At 40.6% G+C, this 11,756-nt stretch overlaps 1 protein-coding gene across 2 annotated transcripts; it reads right to left on the minus strand.

Annotated features, from left to right (window-relative positions):
- Positions 1 to 430: 430 nt before the first annotated feature.
- On the minus strand, positions 431 to 10,521 carry mafk (v-maf avian musculoaponeurotic fibrosarcoma oncogene homolog K). 2 transcript variants are annotated; one of them, XM_010874591.4, is made up of 3 exons: positions 10,362 to 10,521; positions 3,105 to 3,183; positions 431 to 2,991 (listed from the first exon to the last, which is right to left on the minus strand). In XM_010874591.4, exons 2-3 carry the CDS (start codon positions 3,147 to 3,149, stop codon positions 2,554 to 2,556), a joined length of 483 nt encoding a protein of 160 aa, XP_010872893.1. In that variant the 5' UTR covers positions 3,150 to 3,183; positions 10,362 to 10,521; the 3' UTR covers positions 431 to 2,553. The 2 variants fall into 2 exon arrangements, with proteins under 2 accessions (XP_010872893.1, XP_010872892.1); XM_010874590.4 differs by lacking the exon at positions 10,362 to 10,521 and adding an exon at positions 8,929 to 9,085.
- Positions 10,522 to 11,756: the final 1,235 nt, after the last annotated feature.

Genomic DNA, 11,756 nt, shown 5'->3' on the forward strand with positions numbered 1-11,756 from the left:
AGGTCCTGGAGTGGCCTAGCCAGTCTCCAGACCTGAACCCAATAGAAAATCTTTGGAGGGAGCTGAAAATCGGTATTGCCCAGCGACAGCCCCGAAACCTGAAGGATCTGGAAAAGGTCTGTATGGAGGAGTGGGCCAAAATCCCTGCTGCAGTGTGTGCAAACCTGGTCAAGAACTACAGGAAACGTAGGATCTCTGTAATTGCAAACAGGTTTCTGTACCAAATATTAAGTTCTGCTTTTTTGATGTATCAAATACTTATGTCATGCAATAAAATGCAAATTAATTACTTAAATCATACAATGTAACTTTCTGGATTTTTGTTTTAGATTCCGTCACTCACAGTTGAAGAGAACCTATGATAGAAATTAGACTTCTACATGCTTTAAGTTGGAAAACCTGCAAAATCGGCAGTGTATCAAATACTTGTTCTCTCCACTGTGTGTGTGTGTGTGTGTGTGTGTGTGTGTGTGTGTGTATAGGTGAACTATCCTGCTGAGATAGGCCAGTAAATATGAATATTTTACTTCAGAGGGCGGTTACAAGATCCCACCATTCTCAGGGTATTTCATGACCCTATAATAAAGACATATAAAAATACACATGTATATAAAAACAACTAGATACATCAGGATGGAAACAGGAATAAACAGGTGTAACAACATAAAAAACAAATGAAAATACAAAATGAGAATGATAAGAGCACAGAAATGGCCTTGCCTGAAATAGCAGAGAGCCATACAGCAGCAGTCCCCCAAATGCTATTTGCAGCCAAGAAACAGGGGTATAGGAACAGTCATGTCTATTAGGGTAAGAGGAAATCTTCGACATTAGCCAACTCTATTTCAAGACTCACTTTGAAAAGGGCTGAAATATAAATGCAAAACTGTAAAGAAACTGATATACTTAAAAAAAAAAAAAAACTCTTACATTGGTTATGTTTGAAGCATTGTACATCATTGGATTTGGTCATGACACTTTTACTAGAGTTTTTCTCTAAAGTTGTGTCAGGATTACTCTTAATCTATGTCAAAAGAGTTAATGTTCAAGGTCTATCGTTTCAGAGTTACAACACCGGCAGCAGCACTTTCAGATGATCCAACAGTAGGAATGATTTCTAAATGGACGGAGTTCTCAATGTAATGTGACAGAAGGTTTTACAGAGCTTGCATTTTCCTTCTTTTGCATTGAAACTAAAATCAAGGTTCTAGCTTAAGTCTTGTAATATACAGGACATAGTTGATTTGCATTTCATTTGTCAAGACAGCTCCCATCACTACATCCAATATGGATTACCTACCATGAAATATTGCATTGCATGGAGAGGAAAGTTCAAAGGGAAAATATCACAGGTAAGTGCTTGTCTCAGTAACATAAAATAAATATGCAACCCGTGGCAATAGTTATAAACTGGCAGACAGTTTAGCAAATCTGGGATAGATTACAAACTATGATCAGCATCGTACAATCTCCCATAACTAAAGTAATACTAGAACGAGCTGTGGAAAGTCCCAAGAAGACAATTCAGGTGTCCCATGATTTTAGATTTATTTCTGCATTCATTTTTACATCAACAGCGTTTTGTCTGGACTGTGATCAAACTGCCATTAAATGATATGTAATTTTGTCTGACGTAGCCTGACGTGTTGTTTCACGGTCTGGTCTTTTAGTTCCCCAGTGCCTTGAGAAGGATTTTGTATTCTTGTATTATGTATTTTATTGGCTATGCCATATTGCAATATACCTGCAAGTCCTATTTATAGGTTAAACCAGATTAACATTTGACAATACAAAAGAGTCTGGTTTATCCAGATAAACATGCTTGGTCAGTTATCAAATATACATTGTTTTTAACGATTTACAAGCTGCCCTTAAATTGTTAAATATAAAAGCTTAAAATATTGAACATACTTTATGAGTGTTCACTCATAGATCAGTTAAAAGCTTCAATGGCTACATTTCCATTGAGATATCAGTAAGTATGTGCTTTCAAATACAGGAGAAGGAAGGCTTTTAGGCTTAGATCAGCATTTTTTCATTTTGCCGTATTCATATAATTACTCATAACATATTCACAGAGTAATTATTTCAATGATAATATATTACTTTAAACTCTGATGTAAATGCAATATACCACAGGCATCAGAGCTGTCTCAGACCAGTGCTGCCATCGCGGGTTATAATATCAAGTACTCACTCACACTACATTAAGAGCTCATCTCTTCGGTCAGCCAAGGAGAGAGGGTCAGATGCACAATGCCCTGCCGGTGCTGGGGAGGTTGTAGCACGGTGCCCAGACCACGCTGATCATGTATTGTGAGTTTGAGAAAGAGTGAGAGAGAGTGAGACACAAAGAGGGAGGCAGAGAGGAAAAATAAAACACAGCGTAATGTTATCCTCACTCAGAGCTGGTAGCCACTCCACCCCGTTTTCCTCTATCTAATTACTGAGCTTCCTCTCAGCATGGGTCGGGTGCCATGGGTTTCAGTCTGGATCAGGTCAGAACCGGTAAGGACCAGGCAGGACGGAGATGAGAGCCTAGTCCTGTCGGCACTAGGAGGGGGTCGAGAAGGATGCTGGGCTGGAGTTGTGGTTGTTGGCCGACTTGACGATGGTGATGACACTGGTGGTGGCCACCTTGCCTGGGGAGAGGGGCCCTCGGGTCACAGTCCGGGCGAAACACTGCAAGGCCTCGTACTTGGCGCGCAGGGCGTCCAGCTCCAGCCTCATGCTGGCGTTCTCGCGCGCCAGCTTGTCCACCTCGTGCTGCAGCTCCCGCTTCTGTCTCTCCAGCTCCTCCTTCTGGGTGACCCGCTTGATTCGGCAGCTGGCCGCGTAGCCGCGGTTCTTCAGGGTACGTCGCCGCTGCTTCAGCCTCACCACGTCCTCCTTGGTGAGGCCACGCAGGTGCTGGTTGAGCTCACGCACTGACATGGCCACCAGCTCGTCATCGCTGAGGGCCGGGGCATTCTCCCCCGTCTCCTTCTTAACCTGCAACGGAGATGGAGAGACGGTCGCTGGTGGGGGGGGGGGGGGTTTGACGGCCCTTTCATGCAGACGTCTGCTTTACATCAAAAAGGACATCCACATGAGCGAAAACATACCTTTAAAGCTTTGCTTGCTTTAAACTGGGTCGTCATGCCCTGCATGCATACAGCTGGCCAGAATCCCACAGAAGTCACACTGCAAAACAAAAAAGGGAATTTGGCATTGAAGTAGACAGTTTATCTAATTGGATTTATGTATTGTATCCATTGTGTATGTGTTGCTTCTGAGTATAGTGAAGTTCAGACACAGCAATCCAAAGGAGCCACTCCCCTTTCCCATGAAATATACTGTAGAAATCCCACAACAACATTCCTAACTTAGTTACGTCATCTGTAACCGGCTTAGTGGATTCTCTAACGGAGTCAACCAGCAGAGGTCAGCAACACACAGAGATTATGAATACAGAATGTTGGGCAACCCTGTTTACTTGCTGCTGGAATAGGCCCTTCTCAATGTAGTTCACTGGACCATGGCAAGATGGCAGGAATAGAAACAGGTCAGCTTTCAGTCTCACCACAGAGCTTTGTCTGAGCTCTCTGCTTAGAAACCAGGCATGGGCTATTTTGGTCAAAGCTGTTTTTAGAAAAGCTTGTCTGAACACTACAGTGAAATGCATGCCTTTGATACTACCGCCACGGCCAAAAAGAGAAAGAAAGGCTGTTCGCCTGACTGAATAAAAGCCTACAGTCCCCCAAGGCTCCGTTTCAGGCCCGGCTCAGCGCCCTGAATCGGAGTGTACTCGCTCTGTACAGGCGGCTGCCATGGAAACGCCCTGCAAATGGGCATGGGAGTGTAGTCACGTGACCAAGCCGAAGGCTAAAACATGTCTCATTCATAGCCCTGCCATACACATGGTAGACATTACAGGGGCAGGTCAGTTTAAGGAACATTATGCAAGGATCACCAATAGCAAAGGCAGTCACTTCCACAAGACAATGTGTAGTCTCTTACATTAAGATACAATGTTTCTAGTGTAACTAACATGGCCTATTGACCAGTGTGTCTAGCCATCATAACACAGAATATAATCCTGTCAGCAGTTTAACTACCCTGCAAATGGCAGCTTATGTTGAAGGCCACTCCTAACTTTACAGTCCTGTAGATATGTGGAACATTCCCGAAGATCGTGTGTCACAGAGGAATAGTTTCCCTAACAGTCATGGGTGTATTTTAGCCATGAGACAATGTACTTCATCGGGGTCAGGACGTGCGTCTGCTTGGCTGGCTCATATTACACCGGGCCTTCCTGAGCTGCACCATGCCCTTATTTAACTCTGCTGGATATATTTAGCTCACTGTGCTGCTGACATAAATTTCTGCCAGCTAAACAATTTAAGTGAACATGCGATAAGTGATACTCTATTAAGACGCCAAATATTCCACGCAGCATATTAAGCTGCACTTTCTGGGTAGAAGGTACGAGAACCCAAAGGCAGAGGCTGTAATGACTATTCCTTTAGGATAGTTCATCTTCCGCTCGAGGAAATAAATATAGATAGCTGTTCCTGATAGCTGTTGCTGGGTTGTCTTAGACATTTTAAATAGGTGAAGTGGTTACACTGCATATAAAATATAAATAGAGTTCAGTTCTTTCACCAAAGGTCTTAGAATGGAAAATGGCAGAATGCCAAATGATTGGTCAGATGATAATGACAAAGTGGACTGGCTTTGGCACTTAAAACTGAACATTTGGCGAACACTATTAAGTTCAGTCATCCATCTGTGTTGTCTTTTTGTAAACCACACCGGAGGTATGTATGGCCTTCGTCTGACCGTATACTTCTGTAATGAAGGGATACAGGATGTGGAGGGAGGACACTCATATAAAAAAAAAAAAATGCTGAAACCCGCACCAAGAAGACGATCTTGCAAAGAAACAAATGAACACGTTTGGTGAATATAGATTCAATCCCCTTTAAATCTCAGCAGAAATGAAAAAAGTCTTCTTGATTTCAGAATAAGTATAGCTCAAATCATAAACAACTGATGGCAAATGTAAATTCAACTTTGAATAACGCACTGCAGGGCGGGTCAAAAACATAATACGACATTCCAGCAAGTTGGCTAAGAGACTGGATCACTGCTGCGTCAGAGGACACCCCAGGTATATTCCTTGTGAGAATCATTGAATGGGGTGGGAAAAGGCTACCCCCTCCATAGAGGCGTTCCTTCTGAGCTTTATAGCTCAGATGCCACAGTGTTTCCTTTAAATTCCCTATGAATATGTGCTACTCTACTCTTGTAAGTGGCAGTAGGTCAAGTTCTCAAGGTCTGACTATGCTGCTTTCCTTCTTTCTGAGAGGCCAACATCAACTTTAAGGACCAAGCATCAGGCACGTTTTACAATTCAGCACTGGCTTGAGTGCACATTTGACAGTCCGCCACAAGACAAATCCTTTTCATCTTTTTGACTGGTTGAAGTGTGGATAACAGAACCGCATTCCTAACAGAGCACACACACAGAAAGTACAGGGGCCCCACATTTCATTTGAGAGGATACATGCATTCAGAATATGTCCTATGCAATTCTTTCTCTTGGAGAGGCGCTCGGTTGTAAAACTACCAATGTAAAATCTTCAAAATGTCTCATTTCCAGGCCTATACCAAAAGCCAAATATAATCAAGTGTTAATGAATGAATAAGGATACAAAGTAGCACAGCGGGTAGTCTAGTGTTAAGGCAGACTGGGCGAGGAACTGAAAGATTGCTAGACTGAATCCCAGAGCTGATAAGGTGAAATGTCTCACATTCTGCCCATAAAGCAAGGCAGTTAACTCTATTTGCTCTCAGGTTGCCCAATTTGTCAGCTCTCTGCACCTCTCCAATTTGTAGGGATTGGGTTCAAAGCATAAGTACCATTTTGGTTGAATAGAAAATCAATTATTCTGTTTATTTTTTATTTTAAGGTAAATCTAATCTCACCACACTTACATTTTCAAGGTGAGAGAGAGAGCATTGACTCACAAGGGCAGGGCTAAACGAATATAGTATAAATTATTTCCTGGTCACTGGAGATTCCTGAGGATTTATTTGCCATATTTCATCAGGTCATGTAGTCCAGTACATCAGGAAACTACTCATCATATGAAAGCACACAAGTCAAACTGACAATAGTTTACTGTGGGCTCCAGATGCAACCCACTGCTAATAGTTTCTGCCCAATTGCACTCTGTGGAAAAAGTGACCATAACCTTTCATAGTTTATTGCCTAGTCATTCAGTGTGAGGAACTACAATGACCAAATCAAAGCATGACCCAAGAATATGGCCTGTAGTTTAGAAAATATATTGTCCAGTTAGTTGTTTTACACTTGTGAATATTCAAGACCATAGTACAGCATCAGCCGAGCCAGTTACCGTTTTTTAGTAGAGATAAACTGATATTTTGACCAGCAATCAGAATCAGTTGACTATAGGCAAGAAATACAACAACTGCTATCAGCGGAGTTATTTAAAATGGCAGATTATTTTACGACCGATTGTGCTTTTTTCTGAAATCGGCATGTGGTTATTATATTGTGCATATATTCTTTTGGTCAATTCACGTGTGCTGTTGTTTTTATTTTATTCTCTGTTGCAGACTTAATATTAGATCAATGACTGTGACTGGCTGGAAGAAACAAGTGAACAAGCCAGGTCTGTGTACAATGTGTGATACTGTGGGAAACGTGAGTCAGGGTCATTTTTGCCATTCAGATATCTGCTCAGATTCAAGCCTGTGTGCATAGGTTATGACGGGTAATGATGTGGGGCCTCATCTTTTGCTAAAATAAACAGCACATCAAAGTGTATAGTGCTAGGGTCTTAGTGATAAATTAAGTGTTGGCTTGTCTTGGCTGTTGGTTTTCCTTCTCTATTAGTTGGATTGTGGGTCCAGCAGAATACAGACATTCCTCTCCCCTTTGCATCCATCTGCAGAAGAGAGGGCTGGATGGAGCTTCCCTCTGCTCAGAATGTCTCCTCCATGCGCACAGGGAGGTAAAGGGAATGGTAAAAAAAATGGTAACATTCCCATAAGTCCCAGGTTTTCCAAAAATCCTGATTGAAGGTTTCTGGATTTGCTTGTTATTCCCTGTCTGTTTCCAAGAGTCTTACAACCAATATTTCTAGAAAACCAGGGAATTCTGGGAACCCTAGCGGTACACTCGTCTCTGCTCTCAACTCCAGCACAGCACATTTGTGGGATATTATGTAAAGGAAATGGAGAGCATAGCCGAGCCATGAGTCATGCTGTTTACTGGTAAAAATGAGGACGAGAGGCAGGGAATCACACCCTCCCAAGCTGACATTTCCTGGAAAATCCTGTTGTTTCGCAGGGTGGAAGAAAACGTACAAGGAACTTTGGAAATGGCTGGCATGACCACCGGAACATTTCTGGGGAAAGGGAGGAGAGGTAGATACCTGAGCAAAGCGACTTTCCAACTAGGAACATTGGGATTCAAAGGAATGTCAAATATGCACAAAACAAGGCAAAACCTGTCCTGTGACTAAAGCCATTGAATAGGGTCAAACGAATCAAATTAAATCAACAAGAACATGGCTTTAGAATAAATGTCACTCTCCAGATCCAAATACCAAAGGAATTCAGGGCAAGAAACTTGAGATGACATCAGCAGAACAAAAAAAAACCCTGACAGTCATTAATCCAATCCTGGCTCTCCATTAAGTCGTTAATATTCTTATTCAGTCTGAGAACCAAAGCTCTGATACCAAATTCTCAGATAAGTGAGAAGGTTCAGGACATTTTGTTTCCTTGCCTACTGAACACCATCTAATACTAAAATAACAAAAACAAGGTACTTCATTCTTCACCATCTAGACCAAAACATGACAATCCATTCTTCCCCCTGACTGCAGTGTGGTGAAGGCATTGGTTTGAGTTCCAGGAACTCATCCAGAGAAGCAAGAATGGGTTTGGATGCCAATCCTGGTGGGTGGTAAAACACAGGCACCCAGGATGCACTTGTAGAGAGATGCTAATGTATATTCCCTTTGGCATTGCTGTAGACTTGTTAATGGGACTGTTAAAATGTATGCAATACAGTACTGTAAAAAATAAAGACGTGTGTAATTATTACAACAAGACTTTGTCTTGAAAAAGGAAAGTCTCCCAATACCATATGTCCCAAGTTTTGCAGATACCATTTCCCTAAAATGATGTTATACATCCTAAAAACACTAAAATTGCGTTCATTTCTAAGTCATACCTTAATGAACAAAAGTTATTTCACTTTCATAACACATTGCAAACCCACAAAAGCTTGCTGACTGCCCCCCCCCCCCCCCTTGAATACACAACATTGAAAGCCATGCAAACTGTGAGCATTATTTACCACTAGGACTACAGCACGTCATACAAAGCCTAGTATTGTCATTCTGAAATGTTGAGTAGGTGAAGTGAAAGAGCTCTTCCTCCTACAGACATCACATTGGGAAACCAGGCCACATGTTAAACCTCATGACAGTATGCACATCCCAAAAAATCCCCTGCCTTCCTTAAAGCTCAAGATATGGCTTGCCCTTGTCTTTTAGAAGACGGTTTGCTGACAAACCAATCAGAAATGTTTTTAACTCACATTAACCAAGTGACTGACATAAAAAAAAGAAAACAGCCAACGTAAAACTGTGTCTAAATTGAAGCTTGTAAGCATATGTTTCTAAATGCTTCTGGCCGGCCCCGGCCAGTTAAGACAAACTTCACTTAGGTCACCACCGCCCACAGAGTACATTTCATCCGTAGTGACTCCAGACAGAGGAATCCCCTTTGATAAGGGGGCGCACGTACAGTGTGAAAGCATTTAAACACGAAAAGGCTACTCCCATGTTTTCTACATAAATCATAACAGACAGTAAGATATCAATATGATGCCAATCCACACACCTGCAGTCAGCATAGAAATACATCACTGTATACCCGCTGCACAGCACCCGACATCTCACTGCTGGCTTGCCTTGCTAAGCACGGTGGCTCCTGGTCCATCCCTGATGGGAGACCACATGCTGCTGGAAGGGGTGTTAGGCGGGCCAATTGGTTCCGTTTGGTCAAAAGATCCAATCCCAATACCCCAGGGCAGTTAAGGGTGCGTTGAAGATTCCCATGGCACGCGTCTTTAGGCTGTTAACCCCCCAGTTACCATAATACCCAGATTAAGTACTTTACATTTAAAATGACTGAAATGTAAGTAAATACAAATGTTTGACATTTTTCTGTTATTATTATTATTTTAATGAAGAAAGAAATAGGGGAATGACAAAAAGTCAGCCGAGCAACACGGTTTGTGTGCTGTCTAAACAAATTGCTTTGACAGCCGGTCTGTAGATTTACAGTACTTTCATATTGGCCTGTTACACTGTTACTTCCAAAAGTAGGGAAGCGACTCTCTGTACTGATAAACTTGAACATAGAACTTAAAAGCGAATCCCTGTTATAGCACTAACAATGTGTCTTTTGTAGTGTCAACAGTAGCCAAGTACTCAATAACATACAGATAGCGCAACACTCAACCGATATAGTGCAAATTCTATAGAACATACTAAAGTCTAACTTCGACAAAAGTAGCAAACTACAGTAGGCTACATTTGAATAACAAAACACACTGCCGTGCTTCCTGAAAATTATATCAGCCCAAGCACACACGCTAAATAACATACCAATGTCTCAAGCAGACACACTGTTTTATATCGTGACTGTTATTGGTGCCTACTTTGTATCCTCCTCGACTGGTGGTCTATCCCCACAACATGCCCTTTGTCCTAGAAGTCTAAAATGCAGACCACGTGTTTTCCTTTAGTAATAATAGACGACGGTATCCAGACAGTATACAGTAAATAATTGCAGAGCTATGTAAATATGAAACGTATTGAAGTGATCATAACAGGCATTATTTTAGTGTTATACAAATACATATATTTTTGGGTAAATACATGGAATAAAAATGACGGTAAACAAAATAAAGAAATCTTGAAATTAATAGATATATTTAGATATATATATATATATATAGATATATTTCTATAAGGTATAAAAATAGTAACATAGTCTACACCAAAAGTCTATCTATGTTACTCCAACACGTGTTCATCGTAGAACAATAATTTTCAATAACCATAAAAGTTTGTAAACTAAAATTGTTAAGATACATAAAATGTACAAAGAAAGCTAATTTAATAAAATGATGTACGCGAGTAAGGACTAAATGCTATCGTGGTCAATCTTACTTTTTGAGACATGCGTAAAATCTGTCACCGTGAGAACATCAACAATTTTTGAGAGGAATCTCAAAACATCTCCCAGAAAAGCGCTCGCACCCTTACCTTTTGGACGCGGATTATCTGTCCAGAATGCGCAAAACTTGTAAAGTTGCTGTCCTATACGAGTTGAAGTTACTTGAACGACTGGAAAATGCGTCCAGCAATCCAACCGAAATGTATGCCTGTACTAAATTAACTACAAAACAACAACAATGTATCAACATTCCACTCCGTGCTTCCGCAAGCACTTACGTCACCAATTCCTCGTGACCGCCCCCTCCATTCATGAAAATAACTTTCTGCTGACGTTAGCCAGGCGGGAAACTAGGGACAGACAGAAATAGAAGAAGACGCAGCTGGTGGAAATGACTACTTTTGGAAAGTTAGACTAGTACAGAATAATCAGTCGATTAAGACATTAGCAACACTTAACAAATGAAGAATTCAAATATATTATTTTCACAAACACAATATCTAGACGTCTTTTATATACATTGAGATATAATACACAGTGTGATTGCACTCAGAGGTAATAGATATTTTTTTTCTCACGTGACGCAATACGTTTAGCCTACACATTATAAATTCATGGCTACCTTTTCCATCTTTCTACATTACCCAAGTATGTATTTGATTAAATCACAAAATGTTGCCTCTGGAATGTAGCCTTCCTCTGGAATAATAAAATAAACATTGTATTTGTCTTTAGCCTATACATATATATCATGTAAGTCCAACTTTTCTTTTGAGTTTTGTGGTTTCCAATATTTTTATGTAACACGTTAAAAAACAGATATGAAGGGATGTACAGATAATACAGGTGTGCTTTATTATAAATTATAACAAACAAGACAGAATAAATGTGTCAATAGAGAAGTACAAATATCTCACAAATATATTTTCAGTACCATCTGAAAGTATTATGAGCCATTCACTTTCTGCACATCTTGATTTGTTATAGACTTAATTAATAATCTATTAAAACAATACCATCAATTCACTCACAGTACCTATAACGACAAGGCAAAACATGTTTTAGAAATGTGTGTCAATAATTTTAAGTTAAAATATCTCATGTACATAACTATTCAGACCCTTCACCATGGTACTCCAAATTGAAGTCAGATGCATCCTGTGTCTTTTGATCATCCTTAAGATCCCTATTGAAATGTACTGTAGTCCACCTGTGGTAATTTCAATTGATTGAAAACGATTTAGAAAGGTGGAAGATTCTAAGGCAAAGAAGATTCTATATGGTCTGATGAGACCACGATATATCTTGTTGTTTATGTTATGTGTTTATGTTCCGCGCAAGCCTAACACCGCTTGTGAAAATATCGGGCAAAATGGATGCAGAAAAGTGCAGAGAAATCTGCAAGAGACCTGGAATTTAGGAGAAAATGTATCTTTCAGCAAGACTATGGGTTGTGCCCATTCAATTTTAATGAAGCTTAAGCA

The sequence above is a fragment of the Esox lucius genome, chromosome 11, assembly GCF_011004845.1.
Source record: "Esox lucius isolate fEsoLuc1 chromosome 11, fEsoLuc1.pri, whole genome shotgun sequence".
NCBI classification, from domain to species: Eukaryota; Metazoa; Chordata; class Actinopteri; order Esociformes; family Esocidae; genus Esox; species Esox lucius.